The sequence below is a fragment of the Anas platyrhynchos genome, chromosome 11, assembly GCF_047663525.1.
Source record: "Anas platyrhynchos isolate ZD024472 breed Pekin duck chromosome 11, IASCAAS_PekinDuck_T2T, whole genome shotgun sequence".
NCBI classification, from domain to species: Eukaryota; Metazoa; Chordata; class Aves; order Anseriformes; family Anatidae; genus Anas; species Anas platyrhynchos.
Genome location: NC_092597.1, coordinates 5,276,334 through 5,297,423, shown reverse-complemented (window position 1 = coordinate 5,297,423; position 21,090 = coordinate 5,276,334). Strand labels below are relative to the sequence as shown.

At 46.1% G+C, this 21,090-nt stretch overlaps 2 protein-coding genes across 5 annotated transcripts; one reads left to right on the top strand and one right to left on the bottom strand.

Annotated features, from left to right (window-relative positions):
* Positions 1 to 11,139: 11,139 nt before the first annotated feature.
* Positions 11,140 to 17,705, bottom strand: LOC113844975 (CDC42 small effector protein 2-B-like). 3 transcript variants are annotated; one of them, XM_072043500.1, is made up of 5 exons: positions 16,841 to 17,705; positions 15,688 to 16,220; positions 14,258 to 14,393; positions 13,710 to 13,811; positions 11,140 to 13,129 (listed from the first exon to the last, which is right to left on the bottom strand). In XM_072043500.1, the coding sequence occupies exons 3-5, from the start codon at positions 14,309 to 14,311 to the stop codon at positions 13,055 to 13,057; spliced, it is 231 nt and encodes a 76-aa protein (XP_071899601.1). In that variant the 5' UTR covers positions 14,312 to 14,393; positions 15,688 to 16,220; positions 16,841 to 17,705; the 3' UTR covers positions 11,140 to 13,054. The 3 variants fall into 3 exon arrangements, with proteins under 3 accessions (XP_071899601.1, XP_071899600.1, XP_071899602.1); XM_072043499.1 differs by having other exon boundaries at positions 15,920 to 16,220; positions 16,841 to 17,702; XM_072043501.1 differs by lacking the exons at positions 15,688 to 16,220; positions 16,841 to 17,705 and adding an exon at positions 14,610 to 15,064.
* Positions 17,706 to 18,431: 726 nt separating this feature from the next.
* On the top strand, positions 18,432 to 20,948 carry LOC101800436 (nicotinamide riboside kinase 2). Of its 2 annotated transcripts, none has more exons than XM_027467048.3 (8): positions 18,432 to 18,688; positions 18,790 to 18,880; positions 19,119 to 19,164; positions 19,312 to 19,498; positions 19,713 to 19,784; positions 20,255 to 20,361; positions 20,576 to 20,667; positions 20,777 to 20,948. In XM_027467048.3, exons 1-8 carry the CDS (start codon positions 18,663 to 18,665, stop codon positions 20,780 to 20,782), a joined length of 627 nt encoding a protein of 208 aa, XP_027322849.1. In that variant the 5' UTR covers positions 18,432 to 18,662; the 3' UTR covers positions 20,783 to 20,948. The 2 variants fall into 2 exon arrangements, with proteins under 2 accessions (XP_027322849.1, XP_027322848.1); XM_027467047.3 differs by having other exon boundaries at positions 18,520 to 18,688; positions 19,068 to 19,164.
* Positions 20,949 to 21,090: the final 142 nt, after the last annotated feature.

Sequence of the window (21,090 nt, the reverse complement as noted above, 5' to 3'; positions counted from 1 at the left end):
TGATTGTAACTCCGTAGGATCTCCAATGGGGACCCCAAAAAGACAGGTTCAGAAGGGGTCTCTGGCAGTAGCCAGGGACAGACAAAATGCCGATTGACCTGTTTGATTAGCCCAAGTGACCCACATATTGTCATGTGGACTGATCTTTGTTATGGTGTGTACTCTGGTGGCCATTAGTATCAAGCCCAGCATCGTCGCACTGATCATTCTTCTCTCGATCATGTTGGGGTCCTCTTTCTGCTGTTCCTTCTTCGACGGCGGGTCTCACGAAGCGGCTAGGGACCCAGACAGGACCTGTGGGGGAAGAGACACACACATAACCCCTACCTATATAAATTACGTCGACTGGCCCTAGCCATTGACCTGTTTTCATGTCTCGATATCTAACTCTCATGCTTTGATTATTATTCTTTCGGTCCACCAAGTGGTGACGAATTGCAGGTGGCTCATCATCCTCACCAAATATGCACAGGTAGTTTAATACAAATAATACTTTGTCTATCCTTTCCCTAGCATCTGTGATCTCCTTAAATTTCTCTAAATATTGTTTTAGCGTTCCATTGGCTCTTTCTACAATGGCCTGTCCTGTTGGAGAATATGGTATGCCCGTAATATGTTTGATATTCCATAAGTCCATAAAATTTTTGGTCGCTCCACTTGTATATGCAGGTCCGTTATCTGTCTTTATTGTTTCAGGCACACCCATCACAGCAAAACAGCTCGTAAGGTGTCTGCGCACGTCCCTAGCTCTTTCCCCTGATTGCGGGGTAGCCCAAATCATATGGCTATAGGTATCAATTGTAACATGTAAGTATTTTAATCTTCCGAAGCTGGCAATGTGTGTAACATCCATTTGCCAAACTTCGTTAACCTTTAGTCCTCGGGGGTTCACCCCTGTTCCCAACCCTGCTCCTGCATTATGGTGGCTGCATATTGGGCAGGACTTTACTATAGCTTGCGCATCGGCTCTTGATATTCGATACGCTTTGGCTAGCCCTTTGGCATTTTGGTGGTATTCTTTTCGGTAATCTTTTCGGTATTACCAACCAATTTTGATTTTGCATCCATGCTAGTGTTGTTGATGGTAATGGTTTTGCTATTATCTCTGCTCCATCCTGTAGCAATGCTGCTTGTAAGTCCGAGGAATTTCGTAGAAACCATTCCAAGTCATTAGGCTTGATAGGTAGCCAGATAGCATTCGGTGGGGCACCATCTATTTGTAGTATACGTTCTCTTCCCCTTTTTATTAATTCTGCTAGGGTCAAAATTTTTTCTTGGATTGTTCTTCTTGGCTGTAATGGCGGTGCTATCCATTCTAGCACTCTTACCACTGGCCCCTTTTCCCCCGCTTTTATTTTTTGTTGCGTTATAGCTCCCATTAGGTATTGAGGTCCGCATAGTATTGTGAGGTCAAGGGGCTGATTTTCTATGCGTCGATGGGTGACATGCGTTGTAATCATAGATGCAATATCCTGTATGATTTTCTGTTGATCCTCTGACACCGTAACGGATGTCGCTGGGTCTGTGCCCCTTAGCAAAGGTCTTAATGCGTTTAGCAGTTCATTCGGAATTCCAACGACTGGTCGTAGCCACTGTAAATCCCCCATTAGTTTTTGGGCATCGTTGAGAGTTCTAATGTCCGCTGTGAGTGTTAATTTTTGTGGTTGAATTTTTGTTTCAGTGATCTGCCAGCCCAGGTATTTCCATGGGCTTGATTCCTGTATCTTTTCCGGGGCTATTACCAATCCGGCCCGTTTTAACTGTTCTGTCAGTTTGGATTTTTGCTGCAACGTAAACGGCGATGGTTGTGCTAGCAATATATCATCCATGTAATGGTATATTATCGTCTTATCCCATTGTTTACGTATTGGTTGGAGAGCTGCATCCACATATAACTGACACAGCGTGGGCGAATTTCGCATCCCTTGTGGTAATACAGTCCATTCAAATCGCTGGTCCGGCCCTTCTCGATTTATAGCAGGCAGTGTAAATGCAAATCTCTGCTTGTCGCTCTCGTGGAGTTTAATAGTGAAAAAGCAGTCCTTCAAGTCTATGATTAACAATCGCCATCCTTCAGGAATCATGGCAGGATTAGGTAGTCCTGGTTGCAGTGCGCCCATGTTATACATTTGTTTATTAACTGCACGTAAGTCATGTAACAGTCTGTACTTTCCGGATTTCTTCTTTATTACAAAAATCGGAGTATTCCAGGGGCTGGTAGATAATTGTAAGTGTCCTTGCAGGTACTGCTCCTTTATCAGTTCATGTGCCTGTATCAGACTTTCCCTTTTTAAAGGCCACTGCTCCACCCAAACAGGCTCCTCAGTTTTCCACCTGATAGGGATCGGGAAAGTCCAAGCAATGGCCGCATCTATAAAGGGCAGGCATTCATGTGATCAGTGGTTAACACCACTCCCATTTGTGCTAGGATGTCGCGACCTACCAGGGCATGCACTCCATCCGGGAGCGGTAATATAGAGACTGTACATTCCACTGTTTTGTCCCCCAGTGTCCATTGTAGGGGTGGGGATCGAGCAAAAGTCATTCCGCCGACCCCGCTGATGGTTGTACTTGTCTCGACTGTTGGCCAGTGCTGAGGCCAGTTCTCTGTGCTGATGATTGATATATCAGCCCCAGTATCCAATAGGGCGTTGACTCTTATAGTTTCCCCATTGTATTTAAGGGTGACAGGCCTTCGTGGTCTTTGCTGTAGTCCCACCGTTAGCATGGCCATTCCACCTGTGGATCCAAATGCTCCTTTGTTGCGCGGCGCTTCTCTTGCAGGTGGAACGCTGGCCGCTAGATGGGGTAGTGGTATTAGCTGTGCTATGCGCGTCTCCTTTGGAATAAATACCGGCGGAAACATAGCCGAAACAATTATTTGTATATCCCCAGTATAATCTTTATCGATTAGTCCTGTTAGCACTTGTATTCCATTTAAAGTGGCAGATGATCTTCCGATAAGCAAGGCACCCACGGGCTCGCCGTTAATTTTCACGGGTCCTATCACACCGGAGTTAACTCTTGTTGGTTTAGAGTCCCATAATGTAAGATTTACTGCCGTTGCCAAGTCCAGTCCCAGGCTCCCGCTTGTGGCTGGCTGGAGACAAAAGGGTTCGTTGCTCCGATTGGTGCTGCTGTTGTCGCTGCCGTGGTGGGGAAAGCCGCTTTTTGTGTCGTTGCGGGGCGACTCTTCCCGCTGGCTTTCCCGTTTCCCTGTCCTCCTTTGCGGCATGCGGATTCATTATGCGTATTCGAGCGGCATGACGGACACCAAACGTTTGCCGTTTTGCACTGTCGTTTCATGTGTCCCGCAATCCCGCATCTATAGCATCGTAATGCTTGGCGTCCTGATGCATGGGGTCCCATCGGTTTTTGCAAGGGAGCAAGGGCAGCGAAAACTTGTTCCTGATTCTGTTTCAATCCCTTGGAGATACTCTCCCCTACTTGTTTAATAGCCTCAATTAACATAGCTTGTGGTCCTACCGGCACTTGTGCCATTCTCTCAAGTCCCTCTTCTATTGTCCATGTACTCGGCAGTGTAGCCAGTATATTACGCGTAGATGGGTTACAATTTTGCAATGCACATTGTTTAAGAATCGTGCCTTTGAGATAATCTGGCACCCCTGCCGCTTGTATGGCATTCGCAACCCGATCAATAAACAGCCCAAAAGGCTCCTCCCTACCTTGTTTGATTCCCATGTACGATGGAATTCCCCCTGGTTCTTTGATTTGATCCAAGGCCCTCCTTGCTAGCCCCATGGATTCTTTAGCTTTATCGGGGCCCAGCAAAGCCTGCGCTTCAAGACGAAAGTAGGGTCCCAGGCCCATAAGCTCTTCTAAGGTTACCCCATGTAGTGGATCCCCTGGTTGTCGTACCACAGCAACAGACTCCTGGCATACCGAGTGCCAGTGTGCATTAAACAATAGCTGCTGATGTTGTGTCAATATTAATTTCATAATGCTACGTATATCTCCTGGCAGCAGTATATTCGTTCCCCAAATATAGTCCAACATCTGTCGTGTAGGTTCTCCCTTTATTCCAAAATCACTCACTGTAGAGCGCAATTGGGTTAATAATTTCCAGTCTAAATTGGTCATATTAACAGTTACATTACCCTGCGCATCGGGGGGAGAATAGACTACAGGGAACGCCGGAGTTAATTGTGCCGCTGTCTCATAATTACCCTCCTGCATGGCTTCTTCTGCTATTTTTGCCCATAGTCCCTCTCTACCTCGTCCTTGCACGTCGTCTACAAATGGATTCATGCTCGTTTTCTTTTCTAAACCCTCTGCTTCAGGGGCTTCTGGCGGAGGTGGAGGTGCACTGGGCACTGACCCACCTTGTTGGGTTATTGTAAATGTTCTCACTGAAGGTGGAAGCGGGTACTGACTAATTTCCAGTTCTTTCTGACTGTTAGTTCCCCCTAAGCGCTCTGCCGCAGCAGCAGCAACCTTTTGTTCTGCTTTATGTATCGCTAATGCATTTATCACAGCCCTCCATGGCTTCATTAATTTCTTAGCTGCCTTCTGCTCATTAATCACATCCTCAAACGACTTATCCCCGAACTTTCGCCACTCCGCTTGTTCAAACACTGTGTCAGGATTGATAAAGCAACCCTTTGCCACCCCGTATGCTAACAATCCAGGTAATTCTTTTGGACAATCTATATCTAACATTTTATGATTTTCTAAAAAGCATTTAAGTAAATCATAAGCCGCTTGTCTCTCCATTTTACTCACGGTACCGTTGCTCCTTTGCAAAACTTCTGGCAGACCTGTTGCGGCGTTCCGGCGGGACCCACTATGGGTTCGTCCCGGGTGATCCTCTCTTCGTCACCTCCTGTACAGTTCTTTTATAAATTCGAGTACTCCTTAAATTCTTCAATCAGGACCGGCTTTCCCTTTGTTTTCCGTTGACATATAATTCCGGCTTACTCGTACTGAGTCCCCGTCCGGCAGGGTCCCTGTTCGGGCGCCATTTGTTGTCGACGGAAGGAAGACACAAGCACTCAATATGAGTGATCAGTATGCTTCAACTTTACTAGATAGCTCAGTCGATATATATTCGGTACAAGGTAATTAGCTCATACATGTTACAAAAGCTAAGCTCATGATTGATTATTGCTATATCCTGTTAGTGCAGACAGCTATAACCACAAGTTCTCTTTTTAGATCTAACTATAGCCCCAAGGACACTGTATTCCTTGCTCCAAGGACACTGTTCTTCTATCCCTTTTACAGCTGTCAGCTGCAAGCCTTATGTTTTACGGTTAGCCTAATCTTATACTAGTGGTGTGCGGTATTTGGCAAGATCGTCCTCATCTAATTGCTCAATGTTTAGGTGACCTCTACCCTCAAGCCATTCCTCTACATGCCTCTGGGTGTCTGTGTCTGGGGGGGGGGGGGGTGGTATTAGTAGCTGCTTGTACACTGTAGGGGCCTTGGTCTTGGGGGAGGGTTGGGGCTGTTTGTACACCTTTGGGGCTTGTGTCACAGAGCACAGAATGATTTGCACAGTTACATTGTTTAGAGGGAAGGAATGTGGTATTGAAATATGCTTGCACTGATAAGAAAGCTTAACACAGACCTTGGAAAACGCAGACGATCAGCATCCTTAGAGCAATTAGGTGGAAATCACTGTCTAAGAAACATCACCACCTCAAAGAGTAAAGAAGTCAAAAGAAATTTGACTTGTAACAGGCCGGCAACTGAAAGCCATGTATTGTCTGTGAAGCACTGGATATGAACCCGGAATGTCTGTGAACCTGGAATACCCAATCAATGGGGAAATGGGAGGGTCCTGGATGGCAAGAAAGAAAGTACATAAACTGTACTCTGTCACTAGTAGGTGCGCTCCTAGTTGTGGGATGCCCACCATTGAAATCGCAAAAAAAAATCACTGAAATCCTCACCCGAACCTATAGGTGTAGGGGTGTGCAAGGAGGGGGGCTGTTTCTCAGGTTAGGGGTGGGCAACAAGGGTGAGGGGGGGTGTTTCTGGGGCAGTGTGCAACAAGGGGGGGCTGTTTTTGGGGGTAGGGGTGCGCAATGGGGGGGTGGTTCTGGGGGTGGGGGTGCACAATGAGGGGGGGATCTCTAAGGGTAGGTGGGCACATCAAGGGGCGGTGTTTCTGGGGGTAGGGGCGTGCAAGAAGGGGTGGGTGGTGTGTGTGTTTCTGTGAATAGCGCTTTGCAACAGGAGGGTGTGTTTCTGTTTCTGGGGGTTGAGGTGCGTAACAAGGGGTGTGTGTGTGTGTGTTTCTGGGGATAGGGATGTGCAACAATGTGGTGGGTGTTTCTGGGGTTGTTCCTAGTATCTTCTTTGTCCCTGGAAAAGATGAGTTAGCCGGAGGTGGGCTAATGGACTACCAAACCAAAAACAGCGCCTGTTTTCCAACTTTTCTCCACTCACCTTCCCTATCCAGGCTCACCACTTCCATTCACTGTGCTGAGCCAAGGTCACGGGGCTTAGACCAAGGAGAAAGAACAGACAAATGTGACAATCCACAGAACAGTCTATACCCACTTCTCTTCTTTCCTTTTCTAGCCAAGAGGCCCCAGACCCACATCCCCCAACCCAGTATCACCGCTTTGCTCACCCAACATCCCAAAGAGATGCATCACGCTCCCTGCTCCTGTGTACCATCTGATGTCATGCTAAACAACAGATAGGGGCGGCTGGTTGGGGTGGGAGGGCCGATTACTCAGGGTTAGGCTGGGCATCGGTCAGAAGGTGGTGAGCAATTGCATTGTGCATCACTTGTTTCGTGTTTTCCAGCTTAGTCCATGCCTATGACCTAGGCTACAAGAAACAAAGTGGTCGTGTGTGATGGACACGCAAACAGATGTTAGGAAGAACTTCTTTACTGAAAGGGTTGTTAAACACTGGAACAGGCTGCCCAGGGAGGTGGTGGAGTCACCATCCCTGGAAGTCTTTAAAAGACGCTTAGATGTAGAGCTTAGGGATATGGTTTAGTGGGGACTGTTAGTGTTAGGTCAGAGGTTGGACTCGATGATCTTGAGGTCTCTTCCAACCTAGATGACTCTGTGTGGGGACTAGAGCTGGGGACCACATCAGGGGACCAGGTCTGGGGAGCAGCCCTGGGGACCCAGTCCAGGGACCAGGTGTGGGGACAAGGTCTTGGGACCAGATCTGCAGACCAGGTATTGGGACCAGCTCTGGGGACTGGGTTTGGGACCAGGTGCGAGGACTAGACTTGGGGATGAGGTGTGGGGACCAGATCTGGGAACCAGGTTTGCGGACCAGGTCTGGGGACCAGATGTGGGAACCCGATCTAGGGATCGGCCCTGGGGATCAACTGTGGGGAGCAGGTCTGGGGACAAGTTCTGGGGACCAGGTGTGGGGACTAGATCTGGGGATCAGAACTGGGGACGAGATCAAGGGACCAGACTTGGGCCCAGCTCTGAAAACTATGTCTGGGGACCAGGTCTGGGGACCAGGTCTGGGGACCAGATCTGCAGAACAGGTGTAGGAAGCAGGTCTGGGGAGCAGGCTCCCTTGTGGAGCCTTTATGCAACCCCCCCACACACAACAGGATGCTATGCCTTCTCTCTTTCCAAACAACCCTAAATGTAACCCTAACCGGAACACTGTGCTGAACCCTAATTAGGACCATAAAAAACATGTACGGTGCCACATTCAGGGTAGGGGCTACATGGTCGAAGGTCCGGGGTTGGGGCTTGGAGTTCATAGGTTGGGCCTCAGGGTCGAGCCTAGTTCTGGGGGTCGGGGTCGGGGGCTCTGGAGTCAGGTCCCGGTTGGAGGCTCTGGGGTCATGTATCCAAGTTTGGAGTTGAGGGTGCAGGGTTGGGGCTCAGGTTTGGGGCTTGGGGCTAGCTCCAGGTTCAGGGTCAGCTCTGGGGTCAGGGACTCAGGGTTGGGGCTCGGGGCTGGGGCTCAAGGTTGGGGCTTGGGATTGAGCCCAGTTCTAGGGGTGGGGGTCAGGGGTTGTGTTTCCAGGATCAAGGGTTTGGGGTCGAGGGTGCGGGGTTGGGGTTGGGGCTCAGGTGTGGGGCTCAGGGTTAGCTTCAGGTCTGGGGTCAGCTCCAGGTCCAGTGTCAGCTCCGGGGTCGGGGGCTCGAGGTTGGGGCTCAGAGTCGGGGCTCTGGGTCTGGGCTCTGTTCCGAGGGTTGGAGGCTTGGGGTCAGCTCCTTGGTCAGAATTCAGGGTCAGCTTCAGAGTCTGGGGCTCAGGTCCCTGCCTCAGGGTCAGGTCCAGGGCTTGGGCTTGGGTTTGAGGCTCGGGGCTGGAGCTTGTGTCTTGGGGTTGGGGCTCAGCATCCAGGGTCATGGGTTGAGTGTCTGGGATCGAGGGGCTGGGGCTGGGGCTCAGGGTTAGCTCTGGCTCCGGGTTCTGTTCTGGGGGTCACGGGTCGGGGTTATCTCCGGGGTCACAGTCAGCTATGGGGTCAGCAGCTTGTGGTCAAGGGCTCGGGGTTGGGGTCTGGCTTTGGGGCACTGGGTCCAGTGTCTGTTCTGAGGCTCAGGGTCAGCTTCTGGTTTGGGTCTTGGGGTCAGCTCCAGGGTGGTGGCTACGGGGTCAGGGGTCCAGGGTCAGTCGTCCCAGGTTGAGTCAATGGGGCTCAGGCTCAGGGTTTGGGCTCAGTGTGGGGAATTGGGGTTAGCTCGGTCTGGGGTCCATTCTGGGTGCTGGGGCTCTGGGCTCAAGGGTCCAGGATTGGGCTCAGGCTTGAGACTCAGGATTAGCTCTGGGTTCAGGTCTGAAGGCCATTTCGGTGGTTGGGGTCAGCTCCAGCTTGGTCTGAGGCTCAGGCTCAGCTCCAGGTCCGGGGCTTGTGCTCAGCTTCGGAGTTGAGGGTCCAGGGCTTGGGCTTGGGACTGCAGCACAGGGTTGGTGCTTAGGGTCAGTTCCGGGTCCAGGTCCTTGGGCCAGGTCTGGGTCCAGGGCTCAAGGACAGATCCCAGGTGGGGCTCCAGGTCAACTATGGAGTTGGGTCTTGGGGTTAGCTACGGGGGCCAGGACTTGGGTCCAAGGCTCAGATTTAGCTCCAGGTTGGGGCTCAGTGTTGGGCCAGGTCCAGTTCCAGGGCTCAGCTCCAGGGTCAGGCTTTGACTGTGTTGGAGGTTCCGAGATCATGTTTCCATGGTCAAGGGTCCGGGGTTGTGGGCATGGGGTTGGGGCTCAGGTTTCAGGCTTGGGGTTAGCTCCGGGTTCAAGGGCAGGGTCAGCTCCAGGGATGGGGAGCTCAGCATCAGGACTTTGGGCTGGGGCTTGGGGTTGGGGCTCAGGGTCAGTTCCAGTCATGGGTTCAGCACTGGGGCTCGGGTCCAGGTCCAGGGCTCAGTATCTGGTCCAGGTGTGGGTCTGGATCTCAAGTCCGGGTCTGGGCCATGGGCTCAAGGCCAAATACAGGGGTCAGCTCTCAGTCCAGGTCTTTGGGTTGAATTTGGGTTCAGGGCTCAGGGTCAGGTCTGGAGTAGGGCCTGGGGTTGGCACTCAGGGATGGGGCTTGGGGTTAGATATGTGTCAGCTCCATGGTCCAGGGCTCATAGCTAGCTCTGGAGTGGGGACTCCAGAGTCTGGGGTCAGTTCTAGGGTCAGGGGCTCAGAGTTGGGGCTTGTGGTCAGGGCAAACTCTTGGGTCCAGGGTCCTGGGCGGTGGCAGGGGTCCAGGTCTGGCGCTCAGGGTCAGAATGAGGACTGGGGCTTTAGGGTTGGATCTGGGGCTCCAGAGACAGGCGCAGAGTGGGGTCTCCAGGGTCTGGTCTGAGGCAGGGGCTCTGGTGTTGGGTCCAGGTTGGTGGCTTAGAGGTCAAGGGTCACTCATCGTTTCTCACAGTGATGATAGCAAATTACATCCAAAGACAATCAAGAACAGCCAAGCAATCATCCCTAAACAACAGCTTTGATTATTTTTTTTCCTCTAACATTACCACGTTTAGTTAACTTGTAATAAAACTTCATAACTATTCCTCCCTGGAATTTAGCACTATTAAATTATGCTTACTTTTGCTGGTACAATAAGGTTAAGAGAATTTATTAGTCTCAAACAATAATTGTCCATACAGAGTGGAAATTACAGAAGCAAGTAGTAGTCCACTATGGTGGGACCATACAAGGAGCTAGCCCTACATGTTTGAGTCCCAAGTTGCCATATTACAGGGTAACTTGGAACATAGCATGACACTACGTATTCTTCACAAAGCTATTCCAGGAGATAAAAGGACATATTAGGTTGTGAACAATCAAGATATCTTCTCAATACTGACTACAGGTTTAAGCAAAAGTATTAAATAGTCAGTAAAGCCTACCAGGGGCATCACAAGGTAAGACAGAGAGTGTTTAAAATAACAGCTACTCCCTGCCACCCCTTTATCTTTAAAAAACAAAACAAAACAAAAACAAACAAAAACAAAAAAAAAAAACACAGATACAGTGATGAGACTCTGGCAGACTACATATAAAAGACTTAATCCTATAACACTTGTAAGCTACTTTATTTTTGACTACAAAAAGATACCATAAAAATTCCATCAAGTCACAGCAGTTAATATTGCATTGCCACATCACAGTGTTGGTGTAAGTTTGTCACAGCTTACAAAGATGGATTAAAAGGTTTGACCCTTTGGTGTCATTTGCTGTTTTCAACTTGACTGGAATAAAATAAACAAGAAGCCCCGACAACAAAAAACCACCCCACACTGAAGTAACAACCTGCATAGAGCAGTTGTCAGAGACTTGATAGAAAATTGTGCTCTCTAGTGGAGAAATGTGATTTTGCACAATAAAGTTTCAAACCATGCTGATTCACCCACCTGACCAACGTATCTTCAGTGCAGAGAAGAATACCAAGATTTGGACAACATGAAAAGAGTTCAAGTACCTCATTCAACAGATTTATTGTAACTCAGTATAAACCTATCTAGGTTATATGACAGACCAGAGCTAAATAAGGGTTCTAATTATACAAAGAAAATACCTGAGACACGCTTTTATGCTTGTTTACATTATATAAAAAAAGAACAGGGCACATAATGCAATAGCAAAACTTTTTTTTTTTTTTAATAACATGACTACTTGGTTAATTTTAATGTAGTCCTAGATAATACTGTATATTCTGTATACTGTATATTTACACTAGGTAATGCTGTTTGATTTACAGAATAAGAAGTAGGATTTTTCTACAAATAAGCTGAAAAACAGAATTATCTCTGTTGATTTATTTATAGGAAGAATAACTATCCTGATCCCCAACTTATTTGTAGTCATGCATGCAGCACTCTATTCTTAAATATACTGAATGAGTCTTCAGGAAATACTAACTCTCTAGCTTTTCTTGTAGTGTTAAGAAAAATATAACCCATTTTCTTTATCACTGCTGTCCTATGAAAGATGTGGGACATTAGATTTTTCTTTTACTCTTTTATGTGGTTGCTGAATGCGATGATCAGCTGTTGACTATTACAGAAAGTAGCATTCTCTTCCTCTTTGGCCCTTAAAGATGAAATATGGGAAGGAAGCATGGGTAAAATGTTTCTTTTTATAATATAGAAACCTACTTTTCATGTTTTAAGTTACCTAATATACTCAGAATAGGCAGACTAAGACTTAAGCAAAGCCAATTTGAAAAGTATCAGAAGCCACAAACATAATCATAGAAGTTAAAAAAAAAATCTGTCTTCCAAAAATCTATCTGGCAAAACTTTTTGTTCCTTTTTTTTTTTTTTTTTCATTAAAAATAAGGATGATCTTATGCCTAGAGCAAGAAAGGGAGAGTTGCACTGACTTGGGCTGTAACTGGTGCTGATTTGGCAGTAATTTAAACAAGTGTAGTTAGTTAATCCCACGACAGCAAACTTAAAGTTTCTGCACTGGCAGTCATTCATAATTTTAAGTCAGAGAACAGTTGTCAGTGATGTGATAAAAAGAAAATCTCTATTTCAGCAGTTTTGTCAGTTCTTACTAATGGTATAAGAAAGAAACTGTAGTTTGGGTATGGCTAAATATTCATATTTTTGAAGTGCTGAAACTCTAAGAGACAGTTTCCATTTAATATTCTCCCAGCTCTATCATAGTTAATTTAACCCATATAATTTAAAATCATATATAAGAAAGACTTCAGTTCATCTAAGAAAATGGTTTTGAAATTAAGGAGACAGAAGCAAGAGATACCCCTTCCAGTTCTGTGCAGTTATCATTACAGATAGGTAATGCAGAGAGATCTTAAATGTAGTTAGCTTGAAGTTCCCTAGAATTCATGCAAAATTAGCATGAAGTTTTGAGCATGTTGTAGCACTTCAAATTAACTGATACCTAATATGATTAGTTTTGCTGTATTAATACCTGTCAGTTATACTAGTGCACATAAAAAGGAGAGGCAGACTAGTAACAGAGAAATGCTTGTTTTTCTAAGCCTCATTTGGGAGTGGGCAGGTCTGTAAAACCTGCCTTTTTAGCTACAAAAGTGTTATCACAGCAAGGCAGAAGTTTCACTGGGTTTTGCAGACTCAGCTAGTTACATCATATTAGAGTTGGTTCGCTATTGAAAGTCACAGAGAAAAATACTGAAGTATAGCTCAGTAAATTAACACCTTAATTGTAAGCCATCCAAAAATTAGGTAACGTGTTATAGGCTACACGATCCTACTTAGAAATTCATTTTAGCCCACATACAAAGTGCAAATATGTTACCTTCCAATTAAAAAAAAAATAAAAATAAAAAAAATCAGTCTTGCTTCCTGAGGGGAAGAGAGAGACCAAAACCCCAGACAATTCATGTCAGCTTCCAATCCCATCCTACAAGACAACTTTGAGGTTTTTGGAACAGCCAGGAAGTCATCCAGTGACAAATTACTGTTGCTACTACAACACTACCGCAACAGACCATTTTCAGGATAATTTCCAGTAACTCCTTCAGAATGCTATTGTGCAAAGAACGCAAACGCTCACACTGACCTATTATAATTCAAGTACTCTCTCTACTTCATGATAAAGAGGCTTTAGAGAAGATGAAAGCACAGCCCAGGAGATCTTCTTAAGACAGGGCAAATGTCAAAATTCTTTCAATTTCCTATAGCTCAGCAGTTGCAGAAGTGCCATTTGTATAACCACCGTTAGACTTCATGTGGTCCTGAATTGATGCAGTCTAGACAAAGAAGGGGTAGAGTGAGTTAGAATTAGAACATTCATCTTACAAAGTCTGGTTGTCAGAGCAATTTCCAAAAGCATAAATTTGAAGAAGCAGACAGTGCTGGGTTCCAACAGCAATGAGGAGAAATAGCAACTAAAAAAAAAAAAAAAAAAAAAAAAAAGAAAAAAACAACCTGGAAGTTCTGTGTTAAGTCAGTGTTCAAAATGGATATTGCTGTCCAAAATCCAACTATTCTTACATCTCTTACCTCGGGACAACCTTGATTTTGGGTGACGTGAAATCTGGACCTAGTATCAAGTGCTTCCACCCACAGAATCATTATCCCAAAGGTTCTCTTCACATGTAAAGACACTGGGGACTGGATGGACTGTTTTGTAGAACATATCTTCTACAGTATTTTATGCTTACAGACCAAGGGGCAATTCTGTTCTGAAGCAATTCGGGATGGGGGGAGGTAGGGTGAACATGAAGACAGATGTTTTTTTATTTTATGATATTATCTAGTATTTCAGTATTTAGTGGCTCTACAGGCTACTGAGCTGAGATTCCTGCTTATTCGAGAGTGCACACTTACTGATGAAGAGTCACTACTCATCTCTCTTGTCCCAAAATGAGCATTGTGGGCAAAGTTCATTGGCTCCCCTATCATGTTCCAGTCCAGTCTCCGACACCTCTTCTATAAGAAGAAAGATGTGTTTCTACTCAGAAAATATGAGGCAGCTTTCAGACAGAAACAAGGAGTGGCAAACAAATTAAAAATACAGTCAGTTCTGCCCCCCAGTGACTCTTTGGGGCAACCAGGCTGAAGCTTCACACTGGTCACACTATGAGAGGGTCAAACTCACCTTTCTTACTGCTACTTGATTTTTAGCAAAAGCTTTCCTGAATTTTGAAAAAGTCAGTCCCCCTACATATAGGGTCTGAGAACTGCAAACAATCATACAGGCAAAGTTTTGGGAAAAAACATATAGAGCTTAAACACAGCATAACACGTCCATTCTTAGCTTTTCCATTATCTAGTCTAATTTAATCAAAACAACATGATAGTGAAAGTGTTTTATATTATAACCAAGAGATAAAATGACAAATGTGATAAAAGATAGAAGTTGTGCATCTACCTACCAGCTGTTGTTGTTCACCATTGCACCAGTAAAAACAAACCAGGAATTCAGTCATTATGTTTTCAGTAGGTTATACAATCTTGTTACTTAATTATTTCTCTGGGAGTTAAAGCAGTACAAGGACCAAGATGTGGTTCCTAAAGTGAATTTAGGAAAGAATTGCTTGAGCAGATTCACAGAAAAAGATCATAGAAAGCATCTGATGAGTATACCTAGAAATAAATTGTTTAATTTATACTAAAATATTGGTAATAGTTAGTAATATACTAAAATTTTGGTAACAGTTATTGAGCACCAGACATCTCAACAAGACTGAAACAAGTCTGTAAGAGAACTGTTTCAGACATACTTACATAGAGCAGCAGTATCAATTTAAAAATCAGTATGTTCACATCAGAAAACAGCATGAAGAAGCATGCATATTTATTCCCAGACAGAAAGTAGAATATATTCTAGTTTCTGTAAGGAAGTGTAATTAAAGCAATACAAGAACTAAACTAAGTCTTGTTTAACAGCCAATGACCCTGTTGTAACTAGAGCTGGCCAAAGCTTCTCAACTATTTAGTATTTCCGGAAAGAACAGTTTAGAAGCACAAGGGACTGAATGCTTAAGCTTCACAAATATTGGCAAAACAAAGTATTCTTATGTCTTACATAGCTGCTCTTCACAGACACATAGAGCTCTTTTTACTTTGAACTTCTTTAACTCCAAAAAGCCATTAAACCAGAAAAAAAGAGCTTTTTATACTGGCAATAGAACCAGGTCCTCAGACAGAGCCCAGACATTCCCATAAACTCCCCCTATCATAGGCATTTCTTATGTAGCCCCACAATTACATAATTAGCACATCAATTTCTTTCACCGTTGTAGCTTTATTTCGCTTTATCACTTCTCACACTTCAAGCAGATTTTTTAAATTTCTGCCATTTATCTTTCAAAGTGTTTGTGACATCTGCGTCCTAGCTTTAGGTGATATGATACATTATTGCAGAAATGAAAACTTCCATTTTATCCTGTGTGGTTTTAATACACTCACTATCTGCCAAAATTACCATTTTTCACCCTACTTCATCCTCTCACAAAGGCCTTTATCACCCCTAATGCCTTGTATGGGTGCAGCAAAGAAGGGACAGTGGTCCCCACAACCGCGAGAACATGCAGAAACCAAAGCTTTTGCCCACACTTCACAGAAGTTGCAGACTATTTGGGTTTATTGCACGTTAAGATGATTATCAAAGCTAAGATTTTCTTAAAAATCACAAAGTGTGTCACTGTCCCCTAATAACCTATTTTGAAAGCAGACTTACTGGGGGTGAAATGAGTTTACCAGAGTCAAATTAGACATGGGAACATCCCCATCCCAAAATAGTGGCCGTACGCCTGCTCTCCTCCTGCTGTACCCTGCAGCCTTCAGCCTCAGCAGCACATACCTGCATGTCACCCGTGGCTTCAGGTGTCCTGCTGGGTGCCACCTCCTCATTCAAGCACTGGCAAGCAGCCAGCTCCTGCCTTGGCAACCCCAACACATTTGCAGTTGATATTCCTTGATTATAATCCTGACAGCTAAGCTAGACCACTTTGGTGTGAATCTGCACCCCGGGATGATTCCTTTGCTTGGTAACTTGCTGCAGAAGTCTATCTGGCAGTGCACTTTATGCTTACCTACAGGTGTCAGAAAAGGAGAATGGAAGCCAAAATGGCGCTCTGGTTTGGCAAGAGATTTGTACAGCAATGCAGTTTTCTCAGCGCTACTCATCCAGTCCGTGGCTCACTTCCACTCCTGCAGCAGCCCTGCAGGTGTCATCCTGGCAAAGAGTAGTGCTAAATGTCTTCCTGTTGTGCTCTGCAACAGGGCTCTTCTTTTCCTCTGCATGAGTCAGGGTGTCATCCTCCAGAACACGAATGTCCGCACAAGGGCACGGGACACCGCCTTCCTCCTGGAGACTCAAGGTTTCCACAGTAACTGGAAGAATTTAAAAAACATCTTAATGTGCTCAGGCTCGCCCAAGACTAATAAACGCCAACAAGAATCCCAAAACTGAGAAAACAACGTTTTGTAACTGTTGGCACACAGACCAGAACCAGACAATATCCTGTTGTTCTTTTTCTCTGTTTTTCCCCATAGCAGCAACAGCATCAAGAAGAGAGGGACAACGGGCCAGGGAAATGGCTAGCACACACAGACACAGATGTTGAATGTGATGGGCAGGATACACAGCCATGCTGCAGTCTGTGGAGTTAAAGTGCCCCAGAGCTTTATGAACGTTAAGATATATTTTGATATATTTCACTGAATGTAACAGTCCCACCATTGCTATGCATTAAAAAGTATTGAAAATATTTCTGTGTTTTACTTATACTATATTACTAATACGATATACTAATTCTATATGAAGTGTAGAACGTTCTCCTGAATGAAAATAAAAGGATCTCCCCTTTCCATTGACGAGCACCATAATCTTAATAACAGACTAAATGCATCTATTCTCCACAATTGCCCTACAGACTCAATGTCTGGTCATGGCGAATCCTTGACTCAAGCTGCTGGTGAAAGGCAACGAGTGCAAAGTCAGCAGCTGATACCTCACCGCAGCTGCAGGCTGGTTTCCCCCGTGACTCGCGGGAAGCGGACTCCACAATCAATCCCCTTGTACAGTAGGGCTGTTTATTCAGCGCTGGGCAGCACGGGGGTAGTCCCACCAAAGTCGTGTGCACCTGATGCAGCAGTTTGCCATGATTACATGCAGCAAAGAGTTACATATGCGTGAAGTTTCACAATGTGCCTATACATATTGACAACCTATCCCTGCTTCATATTAAAACTAGTTCCAAGGAGTCATTTCCATAAACTCCTCCGTCTGCGCTTGCACAGTGTATGTGGTGGGGGTCGTGGGGATGAAGATTGATGACTCTTCCTCGTCACTGCTAGTTGACCTCTTGTCTCTGCGCAGACTCAGTTGCTCCTTGGCCCTTGTCCATCTGCAGGACCAGTTTCTGCCACTTCCTTAAGATAGGCTCACGCTCCTAATAGGAGACTGACCTTGGTGAGGGGCCCAGGGCTTCTTGCTGTAGTTAATTTGCACAATGCACCGTGGTTGGCAAGGACACGAACTAGCATCCTGGTTTAATGCCGTCAGCGCTCTATCTCTGTTCGATAAGATTCTCCTCACTCCCTCTCTCCCTTGCCCTGCCCACACCGAGCTGCTCAATCCTGGCACCTTCTGAGCCCAATTGTCCTTTGCATCCCTCCGGCTCTGTCAGCACTGGGTTGACGGGGAGAGCAGTGCTTCAGGCTGGCTGCCCTTCAAGATCTCCTTGTTCTGCGCCTGGAATTTGTGCATTATCCTGACATTATCCTGACTTTGCTCGTTTTACTTATATTGTGCTAAAATCCTGAAATGTCTGTGTGGTTACAGAGCTGACTGGCATGGTCTGGGATAATAAAATAAAATAAAATAAAATAAAATAAAATAAAATAAAATAAAATAAAATGAAGTAAAATAAAATGAAGTAAAATAAAATGAAGTAAAATAAAATGAAGTAAAATAAAATGAAGTAAAATAAAATGAAGTAAAATAAATAAAATAAAATAAAATAAAATAAAATAAAATAAAATAAAATAAAATAAATAATAAAATGGGAAGTGGAACTTGTGGATAAAACTTGCTTTAACTAGCTTTGAGCATGGCGTGAAACTTGCGGTGCCTCCAAGGCAGCTCGCTCGATGCCAGGCCCGATGACCGACCCGGCAGACCCGGCCCAGCAGCGCCCCGCCCTTGGCAGGGCCCCGGGCCGCCGAAGCCCGGGCGCAGGCCCCGCGGGGCGGCCCCGCCTCAGCTCCCTGCGGGCCCCTCGGCACAGCCAGGGGCAGGGCGTCCCGCGGGCCGAACCACCGCAGCGCCTGAGGGGGGCCCCTGGGCCGCACCCCCCGGGTTTCCTCCCCCCCCCGCTGTTAGGGCGCGTTGGTGCAGCCCCAGGCGCGGCCACCTCCCCTCCAATGAACGCCGCCGAGCGGCCGAGCCGCGGCCCTATCGGGCGCGAGTCGAGCGCTCCTCGCCCAATGGGCGCGAGCCTCCCCGCGCCGCGCCGCTCCCCATTGGCCGCGGCGGGGCGGAGGCCGCCCAATGGGCGCGCGGGCGGAGGAGGGGAGCCGCGTGCAGCGGGGGCTCGCGGTCCTTTGCGGAGCGCTGCGGCGCGGCGCGCACCGGCCCTGCTGCTCCCCGCTGCCGCCATGGCGCGGCCCCGCAGCTGACGGCGGGCGCCCGGCGCTCTCCTCCCTTCTCCTCCTCCTCCTCCCCCGGGCCCCAGCTCGGGCACCGAGGTGGCCGCTCCCGGCCGCGCCGGCTTCCCCAGCCCCGACCCCTTCAGGCTTCGGAAGCCGGGACGGGCGGCTCCCGGCCGCGCCATGAGCATCGTCATCGGCATCGGCGGGTGAGCGGCGCTGGGGCGGGCGGCGCCGTGTGGCGGCCGGGCCGGGGCGGGTTGGGGCGGGGGCGGCCCGGGGCTGAGCTGCCCCCATCGCGCTCCCTCAGGGTCACCAACGGCGGCAAGACCACGCTCACCCGCAAGCTGATGCAGGCCCTGCCCAACTGCAGCGTGGTGCACCAGGACGACTTCTTCAAGGTGAGGCGGGGCGCGGGAGGCGCAGGCGAGCGGCCGTGTCGGTGGGAGGCTGCAGAGCGGTTATCTGGGACTCCTGCTTGTTATCTGCGTGCAGGGAAGCCTGGTGGAGGGTTAAGATTTCTGGTTTTTAGCTTCACGCTTCAGTTCTTCTGTTTTTGGTTTTTCTTGCTTTGAAATGGGGATCTAGCTCCCTGGTAGCTGTGCTGACCAAGCAGGTGTTTTCTTATCGCTGTTTCAGCCTCAAGATGAAATAGAAGTTGAAGATGGGTTTAAACAGTATGATGGTAAGGCTTTGTTATGGTGTTATCAAACAAAGTGTAACTCAAAAACTTTAAGTACTTTAATCCTTTACGTGCATTTTTCTGTGTACTGACTTTGTTGCTAGATGATGTTTAATTGCTTGTTAATGGCAGTTGTGTGTTTTGTCTTAGTGATTAGCGCATTAGATATGGAGGCTATGATGAATACCATCAATGCTTGGGTAAGAAACCCAGTCAAGTTCGAACGTTCTCATGGGATCAACAACACGCTGGATGCCCAAATCTCACCAGACAGGGAGGGAGGAGATAAAACAATCCACATTCTTATTGTTGAAGGCTTCCTACTTTACACCTACAGGTAATCAAGTTATGATTTCATATATCTTGATTTTTATATTAATTATGTGACTTAACACAATAAAGTGTTGTTCTAAACCAAGAGTTAGCAGCTGATATTGACTAATGGTGTCACTAGCCTGAAGACAGCTCCAGAGAACATGGATGTAGTGTTACCTTTCTGTTTCTTGCTAGTAATGAAACAGATTAGCTGCAACCAGATGTGTCTCTTTCAGGCCACTGATTGATATTTTCCACCATCGGTACTTTCTTTCCATTCCATATGAAGAGTGTAAAAGGAGAAGAAGGTAAGTTTATCTGTGTAAGTTCCTTTGCTGCCTTTCCTACCTGTCTTATGCAGCTCAAGACTTTCTTTCTCCTTAAAGTTTTTTTTAGATATGAAAGGATTAACACTAATGCAGCTACTGTATTGAAAAACTGTAGCTTCTTCCACTGGACAAGCCCAAAAGGTTTCTAACAAACTATTGTGTACATGAGACCAGTGCTCAGTGTAAGATCAGTCTTTTATTGGAATCCTTTCTATGTCTTGCATGCTTTGGACCAGCCCATCAAACTCCAACTTTTTTTTTTCAGTATCTCTGCAGCTGTATCTGTTTTCAGCTGATGCTAAAGAGATGCTAAAGACTAACTTTTAAGCTCATAAACTACACTGAATGCAACAGATTCAGGCTAGGGTGTAGAAAAAATGAGTACATGATATGTCATTTGCCTAAACAGTAACTAGACTACTCTTGAATAATAATGTCTTAATTTACAGTTCGAGGAATTATACTGTACCAGATCCACCTGGATTGTTTGATGGCCACGTTTGGCCTATGTACGTGAAGCACAGGAAGATAATGGAAGATCTTGGTGTTGACGTGGGTAAGCCTTCAATAACAAAAGTACTTTTGTAAGATTGTTTGAGGGAAATGTTTGTCAAGTTTAGGATATACATGCTAGTTAAGTGTAAGAGAAGAGTTGAAACTGTTGCATGGAGTGTATTTTTCTAGGAAGTCAGGTGCATGCCCTATTAAATCAGGATCTGTCAGGCTTACAGAAGCATGATTCTATTATAGCTCTCTTATTTTACATTAAGTGCACTTGAATGGAACAAAATCAAGGGAGGAGCTGTTCAATGAGGTGTATGGACAGATCCAAAATAAGATTGAAGAATTACTTAACATGCAGGTACGTGTTCATGCTTGTAATTGGAACTCAAAAGCAACCCTTTAAATGGCTATGTTTAAAACCGTGAAGCTATAACTTCAAATACATTCATGTCTGTATTCCTGTTTAGAAATAAGTTGCTTGGGATTGAAGATGATTCCTGTTTGCTCTGAGCTGTCTACCTGACTGCTACTAAAGTTCCAGCTTCTGTGAAGACTCAGTTATTGGATTTGACTTTTTGTTCAATTTCCCCTGAAACCGAGCTAGACATGGTCATAATAAAAAAAAGTATTTCCCCCTCAGCTGTTGTCTTAATTTGTGCTTCAACCTAGTACATGTCCTCAGCTGATTTGTCTTTTCACAATCTCCTGTCTATTGAGAATTCTATTTATGTTCATAAACTATAGTAGTAAGACATAACAAAGGTGATGCTAGTTGGCACAA

Bases quoted from the DNA above. Each gene is read 5' to 3' on its own strand.
- LOC113844975 (XM_072043500.1), bottom strand. From the start codon at position 14,311: ATGACTGAATTCCTGGTTTGTTTTTACTGGTGCAATGGTGAACAACAA. The intron at 13,812-14,257 runs GTAGGTAGATGC...TTCTTCTTATAG, and splicing joins ATGGTGAACAACAACAGCTG to AAGAGGTGTCGGAGACTGGA. The intron at 13,130-13,709 runs GTAAGTGTGCAC...TTCTTTGTCTAG, and splicing joins TGAGTAGTGACTCTTCATCA to ACTGCATCAATTCAGGACCA.
- LOC101800436 (XM_027467047.3), top strand. From the start codon at position 18,663: ATGAGCATCGTCATCGGCATCGGCGG. The intron at 18,881-19,067 runs GTGAGGCGGGGC...ATGGGGATCTAG, and splicing joins ACCAGGACGACTTCTTCAAG to CTCCCTGGTAGCTGTGCTGA. The intron at 20,362-20,575 runs GTAAGCCTTCAA...TTTTACATTAAG, and splicing joins AGATCTTGGTGTTGACGTGG to TGCACTTGAATGGAACAAAA.